The sequence below is a fragment of the Chiloscyllium plagiosum genome, unplaced genomic scaffold (assembly GCF_037043375.1).
Source record: "Chiloscyllium plagiosum isolate Xiang-an unplaced genomic scaffold, Cpla_swu_hap1 HiC_scaffold_18, whole genome shotgun sequence".
Lineage (NCBI taxonomy): Eukaryota > Metazoa > Chordata > Chondrichthyes > Orectolobiformes > Hemiscylliidae > Chiloscyllium > Chiloscyllium plagiosum.
Window position 1 is genome coordinate 70,732,111 of NW_028270156.1, and position 25,045 is coordinate 70,757,155.

The following is a 25,045-nucleotide window of genomic DNA, read 5'->3' on the forward strand; positions in this document are numbered from 1 at the left end:
CACTGATATGCCACAGTCTGTTACCGAGGGCAGTGTATGTCATACGTATATACCAGGGTATGTTAAAGAGGGCAGTGTATTTCACACTGATGTTTCAGGGTGTCTTACGGAAGGCAGTGTATTTCACATTGCTGTTTCAGGGTGTGTCACAGATGTCAGTGTATTTCATACTGATATACCAGGGTGTGTTTCAGAGCGCAGTGTATTTCACACTGATGTCGCAGGGTGTGTTGCAGAGATCAATGCATTTTACACTGATATATCAGGGTGTGTTACAGAGGGCAGTGTAATAGACACTGATATACCAGAGTGTGTTACGGAGGGCAGTGTATTTCACACTCATACACCAGTGTGTGTTGCAGAGGACAGTGTATTTCCAGAGATATACCAGTGTGTCTTACAGAGTGCAGTGTATTTCACAGTGATCTCCCACGGTGTATTACAGAGGACTGTGTATTTCACACTGATATACCAGGGTGTGGTACTGAGGACAGTGTATTTCACACTGATATACCATGATGGGTTACAGAGGGCAGTGTATTTCACGCTGATATACCAGAGTGTGTTACAGAGGGCATTTTATTTCACAATGAAATACCAGGGTGTGTTACAGAGGACAGTGTAGTTCACACTGATGTACTGCAGTCTGTTACAGAGGGCAGTGTATTTCATACTGATATACCACGGTATGTTACAGAGGGCAGTGTATTTCACGCAGATGTACGAGGGTGTGTTACAGAGGGCAATTTATTTCACACTGATATACCTGGATGTGTTACAGAGGGCAGTGTATTTCACACTGATGTACCAGGGTGTGTTACAGAGGGCAGTGTATTTCACACTGATGTACCAGGGTGTGTTATAGAGGGCAGTGTATGTCATTCTTATATACCAGGGTGTGTTACGGATGGCAGTGCATTTCACATTGATGTACCAGTGTGTGTTACAGAAGACAGTGAATTTCACATTGATGTGTTACAGAGGGCAATGTATTTCACACTGATATACCAGTGTTCGTTACAGAGGGCAGTTTATTTCACACTGATGTTTCAGCGTGTGTTACAGAGGGCAGTGTATTTCACATTGATATACCAGTGTGAGTTACAGAAGACAGTGAATTTCACATTGATGTAACAGGATGTGTTACAGAGGGCAATGTATTTCACACTGATATGCGATGGTGTGTTCCAGTGGGCAGTGTATTTCACCTTGATATACCAGTGCTTTTAACAGAGGGCCATTTATTTCACACTGATATACCAGAGTGTGTTACAGAGGGCAGTGTATTACACACTCATATACCAGTGTGTGTTGCAGAGGACAGTGTACTTCCAGAGATATACCAGTGTGTCTTACAGAGTGCAGTGTATTTCACAGTGATCTCCCACGGTGTATTACAGAGGACTGTGTATTTCACACTGATATACCAGGGTGTGTTACAGAGGGCAGTGTATTTCATACTGATAGACAAGGGTATGTTACAGAGGACAGTGTATTTCACACTGATATACCAGGGTGTGTTACACCGGGCAGTGTATTTCACACTGATATACCAGGGTGTGTTACAGAGAGCAGTGTATTTCACATTGATATACCAGGGTGTGTTACAGAGAGCAGTGTATTTCACATTGATATACCAGGGTGTATTACACAGGGCAGTGTATTTCACACTGTTATACCAGGGTGTGTTACAGAGGGCAGTGTATTTCACACTGATATACCAGGGTGTGTTACAGAGAGCAGTGTATTTCACACTGATATACTAGGGTGTGTTACAGAGGGCAGTGTATTTCACACTGATATTCCGTGTTGTCTTACAGAAGGCACTTGTTTAACTCTGATATACCGGGGTGTCTTACGGCGGGCAACGTATTTCACAGTGACGTAACATAGAGTGTTGCAGAGGGCAGTTTATTTCACACTGATGTCGCAGGGTGTGTTGCAGGGTTCAGTGTATTTCACACTGATATGCCAGTGTGTGTTCCAGAGGGCAGTGTATTTCATACTGATATACCAGCGTGTGTTCCAGAGGGCAGTGTATTTCACACTGATATACCAGCGTGTGTTACAGAGGGCCTTGTATTTCACACTGATATGCCAGGGTGTGTTACACAGGGCAGTGTATTTCACACTGATATACCAGGGTGTGTTACAGAGAGCAGTGTATTTCACATTGATATACCAGTGTGTGTTACAGAGGGCAATGCATTTCACTCTGATATGCCAGTGTGTGTTACAGAGGGCCTTGTATTTCACACTGATATGCCAGGGTGTGTTACAGAGGGCAGTGCATTTCACTCTGATATGCCAGTGTGTGTTACAGAGGGCAGTGTATTTCACACTGATGTACCAGGATGTGTTACAGAGCGCAGTGTATTTCACACTGATATGCCACAGTCTGTTACCCGGTATGTTAAAGAGGGCAGTGTATTTCACACTGATGTTTCAGGGTGTGTTACGGAGGGCAGTGTATTTCACATTGCTGTTTCAGGGTGTGTTATGGAGGGCAGTGTATTTAACATTGATATACCACTGTGTGTTGCAGAGGGCAGTGTTTATCACACAGATATACCAGGGTGTCCTTCAGAGTGCAGTGTATTTCACAGTGATCTCCCACGGTGTGTGACAGAGGGCAGTGTATTTCACACTGATGTCGCAGGGTGTGTTGCAGAGATCAATGTACTTCACACTGATATATCAGGGTGTGTTACAGAGGGCAGTGTATTACACACTGATATACCAGAGTGTGTTACAGAGGGCAGTGTATTTCCCACTCATATACCAGTGTGTGTTGCAGAGGACAGTGTATTTCCAGAGATATACCAGTGTGTCTTACAGAGTGCAGTGTATTTCACAGTGATCTCCCACGGTGTATTACAGAGGACTGTGTATTTCACACTGATATACCAGGTTGTGTTACTGAGGACAGTGTATTTCACACTGATATACCATGATGGGTTACAGAGGGCAGTGTATTTCACGCTGATATACCAGAGTGTGTTACAGAGGACAGTGTATTTCACACTGATATACCAGGATGTGTTACAGAGGACAGCGTATTTCACACTGATATACCAGGGTGTGTTACAGAGGGCAGTGTAGTTCACACTGATACACCGTGTTTTCTTACAGAAGGCACTGTGTTTTACTCTGATATACCAGGGTGTCTTACAGTGGGCAACATATTTCACAGTGACATAACATGGAGTGTTACAGAGGGCAGTGTATTTCACACTGATGTCGCAGGGTGTGTTACAGAGGGCAGTGTATTTCACACTGATATACCAGGGTGTGTTACAGAGGGCAGTGTATTTCACATTGATGTGCCAGTGTGAGTTACAGAAGACAGTGAATTTCACATTGATATACCAGGGTGTGTTACACAGGGCAGTGTATTTCACACTGATATACCAGGGTGTGTTACAGAGGGCAGTGTATTTCACATTGATATACCAGGGTGTGTTACACAGGGCAGTGTATTTCACACTGATATACCAGGGTGTGTTACAGAGAGCAGTGTATTTCGCATTGATATACCAGGGTGTGTTACACAGGGCAGTGTATTTCACACTGTTATACCAGGGTGTGTTACAGAGGGCAGTGTATTTCACATTGATATACCAGGGTGTGTTACACAGGGCAGTGTATTTCACACTGATATACCAGGGTGTGTTACAGAGGGCAGTGTATTTCACATTGATATACCAGGGTGTGTTACAGAGGGCAGTGTATTTCACACTGATATACCAGGGTGTGTTACACAGGGCAGTGTATTTCACACTGATATACCAGGGTGTGTTACAGAGGGCAGTGTATTTCACATTGATATACCAGGGTGTGTTACACAGGGCAGTGTATTTCACACTGATATACCAGGGTGTGTTACAGAGAGCAGTGTATTTCACATTGATATACCAGGTGTGTTACACAGGGCAGTGTATTTCATACTGTTATACCAGGGTGTGTTACAGAGGGCAGTGTATTTCACATTGATATACCAGGGTGTGTTACACAGGGCAGTGTATTTCACACTGATATACCAGGGTGTGTTACAGAGGGCAGTGTATTTCACATTGATATACCAGGGTGTGTTACAGAGGGCAGTTTATTTCACACTGATATACCAGGGTGTGTTACAGAGGGCAGTGTATTTCACATTGATGTGCCAGTGTGAGTTACAGAAGACAGTGAATTTCACATTGATATACCAGGGTGTGTTACACAGGGCAGTGTATTTCACACTGATATACCAGGGTGTGTTACAGAGGGCAGTGTATTTCACATTGATATACCAGGGTGTGTTACACAGGGCAGTGTATTTCACACTGATATACCAGGGTGTGTTACAGAGAGCAGTGTATTTCACATTGATATACCAGGGTGTGTTACACAGGGCAGTGTATTTCACACTGTTATACCAGGGTGTGTTACAGAGGGCAGTGTATTTCACATTGATATACCAGGGTGTGTTACACAGGGCAGTGTATTTCACACTGATATACCAGGGTGTGTTACAGAGGGCAGTGTATTTCACATTGATATACCAGGGTGTGTTACAGAGGGCAGTTTATTTCATACTGTTATACCAGGGTTGTTACAGAGGGCAGTATATTTCACACTGATGTCGCAGGGTGTGTTGCAGAGATCAATGTATTTCACACTGATATATCAGGGTGTGTTACAGAGGGCAGTGTATTACACACTGATATACCAGAGTGTGTTACAGAGGGCAGTGTATTTCCCACTCATATACCAGTGTGTGTTGCAGAGGACAGTGTATTTCCAGAGATATACCAGTGTGTCTTACAGAGTGCAGTGTATTTCACAGTGATCTCTCACGGTGTATTACAGAGGACTGTGTATTTCACACTGATATACCAGGGTGTGTTACTGAGGACAGTGTATTTCACACTGATATACCATGATGGGTTACAGAGGGCAGTGTATTTCACGCTGATATACCAGGGTGTGTTACAGAGGGCACTTTATTTCATAATGAAATACCAGGGTGTGTTACAGAGGACAGTGTATTTCACACTGATATACCAGGATGTGTTACAGAGGACAGCGTATTTCACACTGATATACCAGGGTGTGTTACAGAGGGCAGTGTAGTTCACACTGATATACCGTGTTTTCTTACAGAAGGCACTGTGTTTTACTCTGATATACCAGGGTGTCTTACAGTGGGCAACATATTTCACAGTGACATAACATGGAGTGTTACAGAGGGCAGTTTATTTCACACTGATGTCGCAGGGTGTGTTACAGAGGGCAGTGTATTTCACACTGATGTCGCAGGGTGTGTTACAGAGGGCAGTGTATTTCACACTGATATACCAGGGTGTGTTACAGAGGGCAGTGTATTTCACATTGATGTGCCAGTGTGAGTTACAGAAGACAGTGAATTTCACATTGATGTAACAGGATGTGCTTATAAATGTGTTGCTGGAAAAGCGCAGCAGGTCAGGCAGCATCAAAGGAGAAGGAGAATCGACGTTTCGGGAATAAGCCCTTCTTCAGGAATGTGGAGGGTGTGCCAAGCAGGCTAAGATAAAGGGTAGGGAGAAGGGAGTTGGGGGAGGGGCGCTGGGAATACGATAGGTGGAAGGAGATTAAGGTGAGGATGATAGGCCGGAGAGGGGGTGTGGGCGGAGAGGTCGGGATGAAGATTGCCGATCAAGAAGGCGGTGCTGAGTCTGAGGGTGTGTTACAGAGGGCAGTGTATTTCACATTGATATACCAGGGTGTGTTACACAGGGCAGTGTATTTCACACTGATATACCAGGGTGTGTTACAGAGGGCAGTGTATTTCACATTGATATACCAGGGTGTGTTACACAGGGCAGTGTATTTCACACTGATATACCAGGGTGTGTTACAGAGGGCAATGTATTTCACATTGATATACCAGGGTGTGTTACACAGGGCAGTGTATTTCACACTGATATACCAGGGTGTGTTACAGAGAGCAGTGTATTTCACATTGATATACCAGGGTGTGTTACACAGGGCAGTGTATTTCACACTGTTATACCAGGGTGTGTTACAGAGGGCAGTGTATTTCACATTGATATACCAGGGTGTGTTACACAGGGCAGTGTATTTCACACTGATATACCAGGGTGTGTTACAGAGGGCAGTGTATTTCACATTGATATACCAGGGTGTGTTACAGAGGGCAGTTTATTTCATACTGTTATACCAGGGTTGTTACAGAGGGCAGTATATTTCACACTAAGGTCGCAGGGTGTGTTACAGAGGGCAGTGTATTTCACACTGATGTCGCAGGGTGTGTTACAGAGGGCAGTGTATTTCACACTGATGTCGCAGGGTGTGTTACAGAGGTCAGTGTATTTCACACTGATATACCAGGGTGTATTTCCGAGGGCAGTGTATTTCACATTGATATACCACTGTGTGTTGCAGAGGGCAGTGTATATCACACAGATATACCAGGGTGTCCTTCAGAGTGCAGTGTATTTCACAGTGATCTCTCACGGTGTGTGACAGAGGGCAGTGTATTTCACACTGATGTCGCAGGGTGTGTTGCAAAGATCAATGTATTTCACACTGATATATCAGGGTGTGTTACAGAGGGCAGTGTATTACACACTGATATACCAGAGTGTGTTACAGAGGGCAGTGTATTTCCCACTCATATACCAGTGTGTGTTGCAGAGGACAGTGTATTTCCAGAGATATACCAGTGTGTCTTACAGAGTGCAGTGTATTTCACAGTGATCTCCCACGGTGTATTACAGAGGACTGTGTATTTCACGCTGATATACCAGGGTGTGTTACTGAGGACAGTGTATTTCACACTGATATACCAGGGTGTGTTACAGAGGGCAGAGTATTACACATCTGATATACCAGAGTGTGTTACAGAGGACAGTGTATTTCACACTGATATACCAGGATGTGTTACAGAGGACAGCGTATTTCACACTGGTTTACCAGGGTCTGTTACAGGGGGCAGTGTAGTTCACGCTGATATACCGTGTTTTCTTACAGAAGGCACTGTGTTTTACTCTGATATACCAGGGTGTCTTACAGTGGGCAACATATTTCACAGTGACATAACATGGAGTGTTACAGAGGGCAGTGTATTTCACACTGATGTCGCAGGGTGTGTTGCAGAGGGCAGTGTATTTCACACTGATGTCGCAGGGTGTGTTACAGAGGGCAGTGTGTTTCACACTGATATACCAGGGTGTGTTACAGAGGGCAGTGTATTTCACATTGATGTGCCAATGTGAGTTACAGAAGACAGTGAATTTCACATTGATGTGCCAGTGTGAGTTACAGAAGACAGTGAATTTCACATTGATGTAACAGGATGTGCTTATAAATGTGTTGCTGGAAAAGCGCAGCAGGTCAGGCAGCATCAAAGGAGAAGGAGAATCGACGTTTCGGGCATACGCCCTTCTTCAGGAATGTGGAGGGTGTGCCAAGCAGGCTAAGATAAAGGGTAGGGAGGAGGGAGTTGGGGGAGGGGCGCTGGGAATACGATAGGTGGAAGGAGATTAAGGTGAGGATGATAGGCCGGAGAGGGGGTGTGGGCGGAGAGGTCGGGATGAAGATTGCAGATCAAGAAGGCGGTGCTGAGTCTGAGGGTGTGTTACAGAGGGCAGTGTATTTCACATTGATATACCAGGGTGTGTTACAGAGGGCAGTGTATTTCACATTGATATACCAGGGTGTGTTACACAGGGCAGTGTATTTCACACTGATATACCAGGGTGTGTTACAGAGGGCAGTGTATTTCACATTGATATACCAGGGTGTGTTACACAGGGCAGTGTATTTCACATGATATACCAGGGTGTGTTACAGAGGGCAGTGTATTTCACACAGATACACCATGGTGTGTTACAGAGAGCAGTGTATTTCACACAGATATACAAGGGTGTGTTACAGAGGGCAGTGTAGTTCACACTGATATTCCGTGTTGTCTTACAGAAGGCACTTTGTTTAACTCTGATATACCGGGGTGTCTTACGGTGGGCAATGTATTTCACAGTGACGTAACATAGAGTGTTGCAGAGGGCAGTTTATTTCACACTGATGTACCCGTATGTGTTACAGAGGACAGTGTATTTCATACTGATGTCCCAGGGTGTGTTGCAGAGGTCAGTGTATTTCACATTGATATACCAGAGTGTGTTACAGAGGGCAGTGTATTTCACACTGATGTCCCAGGTTGTGTTTCAGAGGTCAGTGTATTTCACACTGATATGCCAGGGTATGTTACAGAGGGCAGTGTATTTCACTCTGATATGCCAGTGTGTGTTACAGAGGGCAGTGTATTTCATACTGATATACCAGGGTATGTTACAGAGGGCAGTGTATTTCACACTGATATGCCAGGGTGTTTTCCAGAGGGCAGTGTATTTCATACTGATATACCAGCGTGTGTTACAGAGGGCCTTGTATTTCACACTGATATACCAGCGTGTGTTACAGAGGGCAGTGCATTTCACACTGATATGCCACAGTCTGTTACCGAGGGCAGTGTATGTCATACGTATATACCAGGGTATGTTAAAGAGGGCAGTGTATTTCACACTGATGTTTCAGGGTGTCTTACGGAAGGCAGTGTATTTCACATTGCTGTTTCAGGGTGTGTCACAGATGTCAGTGTATTTCATACTGATATACCAGGGTGTGTTTCAGAGCGCAGTGTATTTCACACTGATGTCGCAGGGTGTGTTGCAGAGATCAATGCATTTTACACTGATATATCAGGGTGTGTTACAGAGGGCAGTGTAATAGACACTGATATACCAGAGTGTGTTACGGAGGGCAGTGTATTTCACACTCATACACCAGTGTGTGTTGCAGAGGACAGTGTATTTCCAGAGATATACCAGTGTGTCTTACAGAGTGCAGTGTATTTCACAGTGATCTCCCACGGTGTATTACAGAGGACTGTGTATTTCACACTGATATACCAGGGTGTGGTACTGAGGACAGTGTATTTCACACTGATATACCATGATGGGTTACAGAGGGCAGTGTATTTCACGCTGATATACCAGAGTGTGTTACAGAGGGCATTTTATTTCACAATGAAATACCAGGGTGTGTTACAGAGGACAGTGTAGTTCACACTGATGTACTGCAGTCTGTTACAGAGGGCAGTGTATTTCATACTGATATACCACGGTATGTTACAGAGGGCAGTGTATTTCACGCAGATGTACGAGGGTGTGTTACAGAGGGCAATTTATTTCACACTGATATACCTGGATGTGTTACAGAGGGCAGTGTATTTCACACTGATGTACCAGGGTGTGTTACAGAGGGCAGTGTATTTCACACTGATGTACCAGGGTGTGTTATAGAGGGCAGTGTATGTCATTCTTATATACCAGGGTGTGTTACGGATGGCAGTGCATTTCACATTGATGTACCAGTGTGTGTTACAGAAGACAGTGAATTTCACATTGATGTGTTACAGAGGGCAATGTATTTCACACTGATATACCAGTGTTCGTTACAGAGGGCAGTTTATTTCACACTGATGTTTCAGCGTGTGTTACAGAGGGCAGTGTATTTCACATTGATATACCAGTGTGAGTTACAGAAGACAGTGAATTTCACATTGATGTAACAGGATGTGTTACAGAGGGCAATGTATTTCACACTGATATGCGATGGTGTGTTCCAGTGGGCAGTGTATTTCACCTTGATATACCAGTGCTTTTAACAGAGGGCCATTTATTTCACACTGATATACCAGAGTGTGTTACAGAGGGCAGTGTATTACACACTCATATACCAGTGTGTGTTGCAGAGGACAGTGTACTTCCAGAGATATACCAGTGTGTCTTACAGAGTGCAGTGTATTTCACAGTGATCTCCCACGGTGTATTACAGAGGACTGTGTATTTCACACTGATATACCAGGGTGTGTTACAGAGGGCAGTGTATTTCACACTGATATAGCAGTGTGTGTAACAGAGGGCAGTGTATTACACACTGATATAGCAGAGTGTGTTACAGAGGGCAGTGTATTACACACTGATATAGCAGAGTGTGTTACAGAGGGCAGTGTATTACACACTCATATACCAGTGTGTGTTGCAGAGGACAGTGTATTTCACACTGATATAGCAGAGTGTGTTACAGAGGGCAGTGTATTACACACTCATATACCAGTGTGTGTTGCAGAGGACAGTGTACTTCCAGAGATATACCAGTGTGTCTTACAGAGTGCAGTGTATTTCACAGTGATCTGCCACGGTGTATTACAGAGGACTGTGTATTTCACACTGATATACCAGGGTGTGTAACAGAGGGCAGTGTATTTCAAACTGATATACCAGGGTGTGTTACATCAGGCAGTTTATTTCATACTGATCTATCAGGGTGTGTTACAGAGGACAGTTTATTTCACACTGATATACAAGGGTGTGTTACAGAAGGCAGTGTATTTCAAACTGATATAGCAGGGTTCATTTCAGAGGGCAATTTATTTCACACTGACATACCAGGGTGTCTTACAGAGGGCAGTGTATTTCACACGGATATACCAGGGTGTGTGACAGAGGGCAGTGTATTTCACACTGATATACAGGGAGAATCGCAGATGGCAGTATATTTCTCACTGATATACCATGTTGTCTCACACAAGGCAGTGTATTTAACTCTGATATACCAGGGTTTGTTGCAGAGGGCAATGTTAACCTGGTATTAAGATCAACTTTGTAAAGGTGCAACTGAAATCGCCTTTTGCGTGATGATTCTGTATTCAAATTGACTTAATGGCGAAATGAACTTATTTAAAGTTCTTCTGTTTGCAGCTCAGGGAGAATAACCCCGTGGGAGACATTGCTCTTATTATAATGCAATGCATCATCAAGTGGATTGCAGAGGTTGAAGAAGGCAGCTCTCTGTCAGTTCCTCAAGATTAACTTGGGATGGGTATTAAATGATGACGAAGCTAGAACTGCCCACATCCCCTGAGTGAATAGTTATAATGCTATTGCAGATGTATTGCTAGTCCATTTTGCAATACATTAGATTTTCTTTTTCCATTGACTCATATGGAATGATCATCTGGACGTGAACTGTCAAAGGCTAAATCAGCTGCCATGTAACTGTTGAATGAATAAGCTACCATTCATGTGGCATGGTTGCCACATTTCACCATCTTTCAGTGAAGACTGCATTAAATTAATCCACAGCAACTCACTATCACCCAACTATTTCTGTTACCAAGAAACGGAATTTCCACTGAGCTGTGCTCATTGTCTTTCCCAATCATTTTATTATCTTAGTCTATTCCTCCCGTTTTTCTGTTTCATGCCATGTGCACTGCATTCCAGTAAAGCAGTTTTGATGTCTGCACCCTGACAGTGTTTGACAGGCAAATTAATTTGGCTCAACTCCAGCTGAATAAGACTTCAGTGTGACTGTGCTGCAGGTAAGGAGATGTAAACACCCTTGTTCTCGGCCTCTCCATTGTGACCAGGTACCAGGTACATGGTTTTATTCCAGCTTCTAAGGTCATTCCTGAAGAAGGGCCTGTGCCCGAAACGTCAAATCTCCTGTTCCCTGGATGCTGCCTGACCTGCTGTGCTGTTCCAGCAATAAAGTTTCAACTTTGATCTCCAGCATCTGCAGACCTCACTTTCTCCTCTAAGATCTTTGAACCAACCTGACAGCTTTTTTGCTTGGGCTGTTCAACCTGTGACCGCCATTGATCGCTTTGAACCAGGACTAAGATGTCAAGGGGTTTAGCCAGAAATTACCCCATGTTTGCTGTCGGGAAGGTTCGGTGTTGGGGAATGTTAATCAACACGGAACTGGGAAAGAAAGGAGGTTAAAGCAATTGGGAAAAGTTAATGAGGGCAACTCAAAAGCAATCTGGCTGCGAAGTGGGTTTTTGTCGTTTATGACTGAAAGTGTTTCAAATGAACGATATTGAGTGGTTCATAGCGCTGGCTGGTTTACCTTGCTCTAGTGGCCCTTTAACAGACAATCCAGCTTGTGGATGGGTTTTACTGGCTATATAGAAGCGTGTCTGCTGGTGATCTGATGACGAGGTGTCCCCATTTGTGACCTCTGCTTCTATCGTTTGTCTTCAACCCCTGTCAAGTGCCGGTCAGTGCAGGATTTCACAGCTGTTGTGTGTTTGGTAAATATGGTGGACTGTCACTTTAAGAGTGCGACCACATGACGCCATGCGGCAGTAAACCATGCACCAAGGGATTACACAAACATAAAAAAACTGAAGAGAAAGTGAATGTGAAATGGAACAGAGGGCACAAAAGGTTATCTGGAGAAAAGCAACGAGAAAAATAAACAGCAACCTGAGGTATGATGGTCACAGAGCAATTGACATCCTCTGAAATGCATTACCTACTAAATGTGGTAAATATGACTGGAAATGCTTTCATTGTAGGAATCTCTAATGTGAAGAGTGTATTTGGTGGACTATCATTTTAAGAGTTGGATCGTGTAGCACTATGATGACATCATAGGTCATTTTGGAGGGAAATGTTTAGTTTAACCTTGCTGCCTGTAGCGTGAACACCTCTACGTTAAAGCCCCTGCTGTTGTTCAACACCTTGGCCTCCTATCCTTCTTGAAACATAGCAACAGCCTCTTTCACTGACATCCAGGTCTGTCTGGTGCAGAGTCAGAGGAAACCATTGCAGAAAGGGAGAGATGATATAGCGCAGACACTCAACACAAACTGGACAACTTGTAAGTTAAAATGGGTGCCACAATAACATTCAGATCGAGGGAGATGACAACAACAAATCCTGCTGGAGGAAATGCAGAAAATGCGCAGCACTTGACAGATTGTCCAGTCTAAGATCATGCTTGGTGAGCCAGGTTTGGTCTGCCATTTTACATTAGGAATTGTGTATGTCCATTTTGCATATCAAGCAGCTGCATCTCCTTGTGAATTCTTGTGAGCACATCCTGTTTTAGTCATAGATTCAAAGTCCTAAACAATGGGAAATGAAGAACTTGAATTTCTAAGGGTCTAATTTCCAAATGGTTAGAGAGAAAGAGTGTGCACTTGCTGCAGTAGAGACTTGAGTGAACTCCAGAGCTCATTTGTAACGGCTTCCTTTTGCAGAGAATAAATTTGTATGGCTCAGCTAAAGCTGTCTACTTATAAAATGTCCCCGAGCTTTCCTTAGCAGTTAGTCTGGGTGCATTAATGACTATTCCTGCAGCTTACTTTTCAATGCCTTGCCTACTTTATTGCTGTCAGTGGTATGTGTATATGTTACTGTCAAACTGAGAGAGAGGCTACACATTCTCTCACAGCCCACATCACACACAGCAGAATAAAACAATGCACCCGGGTACTAGTTGGTCGCCACATTAGTGGGTGGCACGGTGGCACAGTGGTTAGCACTGCTGCCTCACAGCGCCAGAGACCCGGGTTCAATTCCCGACTCAGGCGACTGACTGTGTGGAGTTTGCACGTTCTCCCCGTGTCTGCGTGGGTTTCCTCCGGGTGCTCTGGTTTCCTCCCACGGTCACAAAGATGTGCGGGTCAGGTGAATTGGCCATGCTAAATTGCCCATAGTGTTAGGTAAGGGGTAAATGTAGGGGTATGGGTGGGTTGCGCTTCGGTGGGTCGGTGTGGACTTGTTGGGCCGAAGGGCCTGTTTCCACACTGTAAGTAATCTAATTACCAAAAGGATGTGGACGCTTTGGAGAGGGTGCAGAGAAGGTTTACGAGGATGTTGCCTGCTATGGAAGGTGCTAGCTATGAAGAGAGGTTGAGTAGGTTAGGTTTGTTTTCATTAAAAAAAGAGATTGAGGGGGCACATGATTGAGAATCAATCATGAACTCTAAACCTGAACTCTAAATTCTAAACTCTAAATGAAGGGTGTAGACAGGTTAGATAGAGATAAGTTTTTTTCCCAAGGTGAGGGTTTCAGTAACGAGAGGTCACGCTTTCAAGATAAGAGGTGAAAAGTTTAAGGGGGATACATGTGGTAAGTACTTCACACAGAGGGTGGTGGACGCCTGGAACGCGTTGCCAGCAGAGGTGGTAGAGGCAGGCACGGTAGATTCATTTAAGATGCGTCTGGACAAATGCATGAGTAGGTGGGGAGCAGAGGGATACAGATGCTTAGAAATTGGGCGACAGGTTTAGACAGTAGATTTGGATCAGTTCAGGCTTGGAGGGCCGAAGGGTCTGTTGCTGGGCTGTAAGTCTTCTTTGTTCTTTGTTCTCTACGTGATCCCAATACAGATCAGATCACCTGGTCTCAGTGTCACTTTACACAGCATTTTGTCTGGTGTTCATGTCTCAGTACACACTAGTCTATATTGCCTCAATGTCTCAGCACAAACCAGTCTGTCTGGACTCAACTCCTCCCACAGTTTAAATTGGAGGCAAAGGTGGATAGATTATTAGTAAATAGAAGAGGTGAAGCAGTGTTGGGTGGGAAGGTGGATATGAGCTTCCAATCAAATCAGTCATGGTTTTATTGAATAGCAGAGCAGGCTCAAGGGACCTCCTCATGCCCCTAATCTTTGTCTGGCTAGTCTCAACGTAGTTCAGGCTGTCTGGTGTCCTAGTATAGACCTGGCATGCCTTTTTTTCCCAGTCCACATCAATCTCTTTTTATTGGGATAAGAGATGAACAATCACCATTGAAAAGAATCACTTCTCACTGTTCCCAGTTCAGTGCCCCTAGACTGTGCAGTAAACCTCTGTTCTGATGGTACTCCATGGTCCATTAGACACATAACACAGTCATATCTGAACCATTCCTCCCACATGTGGAAATATAACGGCAGAGATAATCTGAGCTCTTTTATTGTTTGTTTTAATAAAACATAATTACCAATATTAAATCAGGAAAGTATGGAAGCAAAATCCCAGAGTGTTGAGATATTAAGCTTGCTAGTGTGTAGGATTGTAAATTTCCCTGATGTCTAATCTCACTGGTGCACAATATCGCAGACTGGATTAACCATATCTCTGGCATGGAGGAGCACTGATGTTTGAAAGCAGGAGCGTCTATTGTGGGACTTGTACTCACAGTATCATAGTCTGTAACAGTGAGTTAGGGTACGTATGTGATTTTTAAAAATTCATTCACAGGATGTGGTCAGCATTTATTGCCCAGAGGGCAGTTAAGATTCAACCACTTTGCTGTGGGTTTGGAGTCACATGTTGGTCCGACCTGGCTAAGGATGGCAGCATCCTGGCCGAAAGGACATTAGTGAACCAGATGGGGCACCCCGCCAAGAATCATTTCATGGTCATCATTAGATTCTTAATTCCAGATTTTCATTGAATTACAAATTCCACCATCTTCCATGGTAAAATTCAAACTCTGGTCCCTAGGGCATGACCTGGTCTCAGAATTAACAGTTACAGGCGGTAATACCACTAGGCCACAACCTCCCGAGTATCCCACAGCCTGGGGAGCTTTGGCTGTTCCTGCTTCTCATGATGACCCAGGGTCTTTTCGGTTTTCTCTCCCAGCTCTGCCAAGATGCCCAAGCAGATGGAGGTGCGGATGGATGAATGTGCCCTGGCTCCCGAGAAACCGGTCAGCAAGCTCCCTTTGTGGAAACGGCTGGGAAAGAAACTGATGAAGAACCTGCTACTGACCCTCACGGTGTTTGGTGAGTGAAGCTTCAATTGTTCATCAACCAGTGAGGGCTTTGAGTGGGGAGTGCTGGGAAATGGCGAGTGTGCAGCACGGGGAGTGTTTCTCCAGAGTCACAATCTCATTTCTCTGCTCACCCAGTAAGTGTTGCAATGGATGAACTAGTAATATGATGTTTATTAAGATAATCTTGACAGGGCAAAATCTATTCAGTAAAACGTATAGATATTCCTAACTGAAGAACATTAGCCATGAACCAGATGGAAATTATTAGTCCTGCAGGTTTACAGCTGGTACTGCAGCAGGAAATGTAGCAGCACTTAGCAGTATTTTATAAAACATCATTGACCACAAGTTTAACAATGACCATTCAGTGTTACTGTATCGATATACTACCAGGTACTACCTCCCAGTAGGTCATCCGCCATTGTTTCTGTGTTCTCCTCTCTCTCCAGCTTGCTGTTTCTCTCACTTATTCTGCCCAAAATTTCACCTGAATTCTAAATTTTAGTGACATCTATATACTTTCTCTTAGTTATTTTCACTTCATATTTTTTGTTGTTCCTCTCTCTTCCGCTGCTCAATTGACAAAGTAATGTAATATTGATATGTTTGACAGCTAGTAGATCCTTACACTCTTGACTGCGTATTGTATAAATCATTGCTTTGTTCTCAGACATTGTCCTGTATGAAGAACACTCTCACTCTCAGTCTGTGACCCCTTTCCCATATAAAACACACACTCACTCTCAGACTGTGACCCCTTTCCAATATAAAACACACACTCACTCTCAGACTGTGACCTCTTTCCCATATAAAACAAACACTCACTCTCAGACAGTGACCCCTGTCCTGTATAAAACACACACTCAGTCTCAGACTGTGACCCCTGTCCTGTATAACACACACTCACTCTCAGACTGTGACCCCTTTCCCATATAAAACACACACTCACTCTCAGACAGTGACCCCTGTCCCGTATAAAACACACACTCACTCTCAGTCAGTGACCCCTTTTCTGTATAAAGCACACTCATTCTCAGACTGTGACCCCTGTCCTGCATAAAACACACACTCACTCTCAGACTGCGACCCCAGTCCTGTATAAAACACACACTCATTCTCAGACTGTGACCCCTGTCCTGTACAAAACACACACTCATTCTCAGTCTGTGACCCCTTTCCGATATAAAACACACACTCACTCCCAGACAGTGACCCCTGTCCTGCATAAAACACAGGAGAAAGTGAGGTCCGAAGATGCTGGAGATCAGAGCTGAAAATGTGTTGCTGGAAAAGCGCAGCAGGTCAGGCAGCATCCAGGGAACAGGAGAATCGACGTTTCGGGCATAAGCCCTGAAGAAGGGCTAATGCCCGAAACGTCGATTCTCCTGTTCCCTGGATGCTGCCTGACCTGCTGCGCTTTTCCAGCAGCACATTTTCAGCTCTGCATGAAACACACATTCACTCTCAGACTATGACCCCTGTCCTGTATAAAACCCACTCATTCTCAGACAGTGACGCATGTCCTGTATAAAACACACACTCACTCTCAGACTGTGACCTGTGTCCCATATAAAACACACACTCACTCTCAGACGGTGACCCCTGTCCTGTATAAAACACACACTCACTCTCAGACTGAGACCCCTGTCGTGTGTAAAACACACACTCACCCTCCGACTGAGACCCCTGTCGTGTGTAAAACACTATCTCACTCTCAGACGATGACCCTGTCCTGTATAAAACACACTCATTCTCAGACAGTGACCACTGTCCTACATAAAACACACACTCACTCTCAGTCTGTGACCCCTTTCCCATAGAAAACACACACTCACTCTCAGTCTGTGACCCCTGTCCTGTATAAAACACACACTCACTCTCAGACTGTGACCCTTTCCTGTATACAACACACACAGACACTCTCAGACTGAGACCCCTGTCGTGTATAAAACACTATCTCACTCTCAGATGATGAACCTGTCCTGTATAAAACACACACTCACTCTCAGACTGTGACCCCTGTCCTGTATAAAACACACACTCACTCTCAGTCAGTGACCCCTGTCCTGTATAAAACACACACTCACTCTCAGACTGAGACCCCTGTCCCGTATAAAACACACACTGACTCTCAGTCTGTGACCCCTTTCCCATATAAAACACACACTCACTCTCAGACTGTGACTTCTGTCCTGTATGAAACACACACGCACTCTCAGACTGTGAACCCTTTCCCATATAAAACACACACTCACTCTCAGACAGTGACCCCTGTCCTGTATAAAACACACACTCACTCTCAGTCTGTGACCCCTTACCCATGTAAAACACACACTCACTCTCAGACTGTGAACCCTTTCCCATATAAAACACACACTCACTCTCAGACTGAGACCCCTGTCGTGTGTAAAACACACACTCACTCTCAGACTGAGACCCCTGTCGTGTGTAAAACACACACTCACCCTCCGACTGAGACCCCTGTCATGTATAAAACACTATCTCACTCTCAGACGATGACCCTGTCCTGTATAAAAAACACTCATTCTCAGACAGTGACCCCTTACCCATATAAAACACACACTCACTCTCAGACTGAGACCCCTGTCCTGTATAAAACACACGCTCACTCTCAGACTGTGAATTCTGTCCTGTATAAAACACGCACTCACTCTCAGTCAGTGACCCCTGTCCTGTATAAAACACACACTCACTCTCAGACTGTGACCCCCCTCCTGTATAAAACACACATTCACTCTCAGTCTGTGACCCCTTACCCATATAAAACACACACTCACTCTCAGACTGTGACCCCTGTCCTGTATAAAACACACACTCACTCACAGACTGTGACCCCTGTCCTGTATAAAACACACTGTCATTCTCAGACTGAGACCCCTATCCAGTATAAAACACACACTCACTCTCAGACAGTGACTTCTGTCCTGTATAAAACACACACTCACTCTCAGACTGTGAACCCATTCCCATATAAAACACATACTCACCCTCAGACTGAGACCCCAGTCCTGTATAAAACACTATCTCACTCTCAGACGATGACCATGTCCTGTATAAAACACACTCATTCTCAGACTGTGACCCCTGTCCTGTATAAAAAACACACTCTCAGACTGAGACCCCTGTCGTGTATAAAACACACTCTCACTCTCAGTCTGAGACCCCTGTCCTGTATAAAACACACATTCACTCTCAGTCTGTGACCCTTGTCCTGTATAAAACACACACTCACTCTCAGACTGTGATCCCTTTATCATATAAAACACACACTCACTCTCAGACTGAGACCCCTGTCGTGTGTAAAACACTATCTCACTCTCAGACGATGACCCTGTCCTGTATAAAACACACTCATTCTCAGACAGTGACCCCTGTCCTGTATAAAACACACACTCACCCTCAGTCTGTGACCCCTTTCCCATATAAAACACACCCTCACTGTCAGACTGTGACCCCATCCTGTATAAAACACTCACTCACTCTCAGACTGTGACCCCTGTCCTGTATAAAACACACTCACTCTCAGTCTGTGACCCCTTTCCCATATAAAACACACACTCACTCTCAGACTGTGACCCCATCCTATATAAAACACACACTCACTCTCAGACTGTGACCCCTGTCCTGTATAAAACACACACTCACTCTCAGACTGTGACCTCTGTCCTGTATAAAACACACACTCACTCTCAGTCTGTGACCCCTTTCCCATATAAAACACACACTCACTCTCAGACTCTGATGCCTGTCCTGTATAAAACACACACTCACTCTCAGACAATGACCAAGTCCTGTTTAAAAAACACTCATTCTCAGACAGTGACCCCTGTCCTGTATAAAACACACACTCACTCTCAGACTGTGACCACTGTCCTGTATAAAACACACACTCACTCTCAGACTGTGACCCCTGTCCTGTATAAAACACACACTCACTCTCAGACTGTGATCCCTGTCCTCTATAAAACACACACTCACTCTCAGACTGTGACCCCTGTCCTGTATAAAACACACACTCACTCTCAGACTGTGACCCCTTTCCCATATAAAACACACACTCACTCTCAGACTGTGACCTCTGTCCTGTATAAAACACACACTCACTCTCAGTCTGTGACCCCTTTCCCATATAAAACACACACTCACTCTCAGACTCTGACCCCTGTCCTGTATAAAACACACACTCACTCTCAGACAATGACCAAGTCCTGTTTAAAAAACACTCATTCTCAGACAGTGACCCCTGTCCTGTACAAATAAACACACTCACTCTCAGACTGTGAGCCCTGTCCTGTATAAAACACACACTCACTCTCAGACTGTGACCCCTGTCCTGTATAAAACACACACTCACTCTCAGACTGTGATCCCTGTCCTCTATAAAACACACACTCACTCTCAGACTGTGACCCCTGTCCTGTATAAAACACACACTCACTCTCAGACAGTGACCCCTTTCCCATATAAAACACACACTCACTCTCAGACTGTGACCTCTGTCCTGTATAAAACACACACTCACTCTCAGACTGTGACCCCTTTCCCATATAAAACACACACTCACTCTCAGACTCTGACCCCTGTCCTGTATAAAACACACACTCACTCTCAGACAATGACTAAGTCCTGTTTAAAAAAACACTCATTCTCAGACAGTGACCCCTGTCCTGTACAAATAAACACACTCACTCTCAGACTGTGACCCCTGTCCTGTATAAAACACACACTCACTCTCAGACTGTGACCCCTGTCCTGTATAAAACACACACTCACTCTCAGACTGTGATCCCTGTCCTCTATAAAACACACACTCACTCTCAGACTGTGACCCCTGTCCTGTATAAAACACACACTCACTCTCAGACTGTGACCCCTTTCCCATGTAAAACACACACTCACTCTCAGACTGTGACCTCTGTCCTGTATAAAACACACACTCACTCTCAGACTGTGATCCCTGTCCTCTATAAAACACACACTCACTCTCAGACTGTGACCCCTGTCCTGTATAAAACACACACTCACTCTCAGACTGTGACCCCTTTCCCATATAAAACACACACTCACTCTCAGACAGTGACCCCTGTCCTGTATAAAACACACACTCACTCTCAGTCTGTGACCCCTTTCCCATATAAAACACACACTCACTCTCAGACTCTGACCCCTGTCCTTTATAAAACACACACTCACTCTCAGACTGTGATCCCTGTCCTCTATAAAACACACACTCACTCTCAGACAGTGACCCCTGTCCTGTACAAATAAACACACTCACTCTCAGACTGTGACCCCTTTCCCATATAAAACACACACTCACTCTCAGACTCTGACCCCTGTCCTGTATAAAACACACACTCACTCTCAGACAATGACCAAGTCCTGTTTAAAAAAACACTCATTCTCAGACAGTGACCCCTGTCCTGTACAAATAAACACACTCACTCTCAGACTGTGACCCCTGTCCTGTATAAAACACACACTCACTCTCAGACTGTGACCCCTGTCCTGTATAAAACACACACTCACTCTCAGACTGTGATCCCTGTCCTCTATAAAACACACACTCACTCTCAGACTGTGACCCCTGTCCTGTATAAAACACACACTCACTCTCAGACTGTGACCCCTTTCCCATATAAAACACACACTCACTCTCAGACTGTGACCTCTGTCCTGTATAAAACACACACTCACTCTCAGACTGTGATCCCTGTCCTCTATAAAACACACACTCACTCTCAGACTGTGACCCCTGTCCTGTATAAAACACACACTCACTCTCAGACTGTGACCCCTTTCCCATATAAAACACACACTCACTCTCAGACAGTGACCCCTGTCCTGTATAAAACACACACTCACTCTCAGTCTGTGACCCCTTTCCCATATAAAACACACACTCACTCTCAGACTCTGACCCCTGTCCTTTATAAAACACACACTCACTCTCAGACTGTGATCCCTGTCCTCTATAAAACACACACTCACTCTCAGACAGTGACCCCTGTCCTGTACAAATAAACACACTCACTCTCAGACTGTGACCCCTGTCCTGTTTAAAACACACACTCACTCTCAGACTGTGATCCCATGGCTACTCCTTTTTTTTGGAGAAAGTGGGAGGATTGGAAAGAAAAGTTGTGACACCACCCCCACCTACGTTCGTGACACCACCCACGCCCTCCACCTCCTCCAGGATTTCTGCTTCCCCGGTCCCCAACGCCTCATCTTCACCATGGACATCCAGTCCCTGTACACCTCCATCCCCCATCACGAAGGACTCAAAGCACTCCGCTTCTTCCTTTCCCGCCGTACCACCCAGTACCCTTCCACCGACACCCTCCTTCGACTGACCGAACTGGTCCTCACCCTGAACAACTTTTCTTTCCAATCCTCCCACTTTCTCCAAACAAAAGGAGTAGCCATGGGCACCCGCATGGGCCCCAGCTATGCCTGCCTCTTCGTAGGGTATGTGGAACAATCCATCTTCCGCAACTACACTGGCCCCACCCCCCATCTTTTCCTTCGCTACATTGATGACTGTATCGGCGCTACCTCGTGCTCCCACGAGGAGGTTGAACAGTTCATCCACTACACTAACACCTTCCACCCCAACCTCAAATTCACCTGGACAGTCTCGGACTCCTCCCTCCCCTTCCTAGACCTTTCTGTTTCTATCTCAGGCGACCGAATCAACACGGACATCTACTACAAACCAACCGACTCCCACAGCTACCTGGACTACACCTCCTCCCATCCTGCCCCCTGTAAAAACGCCATCCCATTCTCCCAATTCCTTCGTCTCCGCCGCATCTGCTCCCAGGAGGACCAGTTCAAAATACGTACAACACAGATGGCCTCCTTCTTCAAGGACCGCAATTTCCCCCCCGACGTGGTCGACGGTGCCCTCCACCGCATCTCCTCCACTTCCCGCTCCTCCGCCCTTGAACCCCGCCCCTCAAACCGCCACCAGGACAGAACCCCACTGGTCCTCACCTACCACCCCACCAATCTCCATGTACAGCGCATCATCCGCCGTCACTTCCGCCACCTCCAAACAGACCCCAGCACCAAGGATATATTTCCCTCCCCTCCCCTATCAGCTTTCCGTAGAGACCACTCCCTCCGCGACTCCCTTGTCAGATCCACACCCCCCACCGACCCAACCACCACTCCCGGCACCTTCCCTTGCAACCGCAGGAGGTGCAACACTTGCGCCCACACCTCCCCCCTCACTTCTCTCCAAGGCCCCAAAGGAAACTTCCATATCCGCCACAGATTCACCTGCACCTCCACCCACGTCATCTACTGCATCCGCTGCAGCCGGTGTGGCCTCCTCTATATTGGGGAGACAGGCCGCCTACTTGCGGAGCGATTCAGAGAGCACCTCTGGGCCACCCGGACGAACCAACCCAACCACCCTGTAGCACAGCATTTCAACTCCCCCTCCCACTCCACCGAGGATATGCAGGTCATTGGACTCATCCACCGCCAAACCACAACAACGCGACGGTCGGAGGAGGAGCGTCTTATCTTCCGACTGGGAACCCTCCAACCACAGGGGATGAACTTGGACTTCACCAGTTTCTTCATCCCCCCTCCCCCCACCTTGTCTCAGCCGAATCCCTCCAGCCCGGCACCGCCTTCCTGACCTGCAGTCTTCTTCTTGACCTCTCCGCCTCCATCCTACTCCGACCTATCACCCTCACCTTGACCTCTTTCCACCTATCACATTTCCAACGCCCCTCCTCCAAGTCCCTCCTCCCTACCTTTTATCTTCTCCTGCTGAACACTCTCTGCTCATTCCTGAAGAAGGGCCTGTGCCCGAAACGTCGAATCTCCTGTTCCCTGGATGCTGCCTGACCTGCTGCGCTGTTCCAGCAATAAAGTTTCAACTGTATAAAACACACACTCACTCTCAGACTGTGATCCCTGTCCTGTATAAAACACACACTCACTCTCAGACTGTGACCCCTGTCCTGTATAAAACACACACTCACTCTCAGACTGTGACCCCTGTCGTGTACAAAACACACACTCACTCTCAGATGATGACCCCAGTCCTGTATAAAACACACTCATTCTCAGAAAGTGACCCATGTCCTGTATAAAACACACACTCACTCTCAGACTGTGACCCCTATCCTGTATAAAACACATACTCTCTCAGACTGTGACCCCTTTCCCATATAAAACACACTCTCACTCTCAGACTGTGACCCCTGTCCTGTATAAAACACACACTCACTCTCAGACTGTGACCCCTTTCCCATATAAAACACACTCACTGTCAGACTGTGACCCCTGTCCTTTATAAAACACACACTCACTCTCAGACTGTGACCCATGTCCTGTATAAACACACACTCACTCTCAGACTCAGACCCCTGTCGTGTATAAAACACACACTCACTCTCAGACGATGACCCCTGTCCTGTATAAAACACACTCTCACTGTCAGATGTGACCCCTGTCCTGTATAAAACACACACTCACTCTCAGACTGAGACTCCTGTCCTGTATAAAACATTCTCTCACTCTCAGACTGTGACCCCTGTCCTGTATAAAACACACACTCACTCTCAGACTGTGACCCCTGTCCTGTATAAAACACACTCTCACTCTCAGACTTCGACCCCTGTACTGTATAAAACATACACTCACTCTCGGACTGTGACCTATGTCCTGTATAAAACACACTCTCACTCTCGGACTGTGACCTGTGTCCTGAATAAAACACACTCTCACTCTCGGACTGTGACCTGTGTCCTGTATAAAACACACTCTCACTCTCAGACTGCGACCCCTGTACTGTATAAAACATACACTCACTCTAGGACTCTGACCTGTGTCCTGTATAAAACACACTCTCACTCTCGGACTGTGTCCTGTGTCCTGTGTCCTGAATAAAACACACTCTCACTCTCAGACTGTGACCCCTGTCTTGTATAAAACACACTCTCACTCTCAGACTACGACCCCTGTCCTGTATAAAACACATTCTCACTCTCAGACCCGTGGTGGTCTGGTAGCTCAGTGGTTTGCACTGCTGCCTCTCTGCACCAGGGACCTGGGTTGGATTCCACCTCAGATTGATTGTCTGAATAGAGTTTGCACATTCTCCCCATATCTGCTTGGGTTTCCTCCGGGTGCTCAGGTTTCCTCCCACAGTCCAAAGCTGTGTAGTTTAGGTGGATTTGCCATGCTAAATTGCCCATAGTATTCATGGTTATGTAGATTAAATGGGTTATCCATTGGAACTGTCTACTTATGGGGATGTGGTTCTGGGTGGGTTTCTCTTCGGAGGGCCAGTGTGGATTCGATGGGTTGAATGGCCTGCTTCCATACTGTAGGGGTTCTATGCTAAAAATATTCTCGGACTTTCAGACCTTGAACCCTGTGCCAA

The 25,045-nt window shown here is 45.6% G+C and overlaps 1 protein-coding gene across 3 annotated transcripts in view; it reads left to right on the forward strand.

Annotated features, from left to right (window-relative positions):
• The window catches only part of LOC122557968 (excitatory amino acid transporter 2-like), a 292,029-nt gene that overhangs the window by 222,721 nt on the left and 44,263 nt on the right, over positions 1–25,045 (forward strand). For all 3 annotated transcript variants that reach the window (XM_043706266.2, XM_043706267.2, XM_043706265.2), the window contains one exon: positions 15,483–15,625. In XM_043706266.2, coding sequence (XP_043562201.1) covers positions 15,483–15,625 — 143 coding nt within the window. The remainder of the gene's footprint in view (positions 1–15,482; positions 15,626–25,045) is intronic.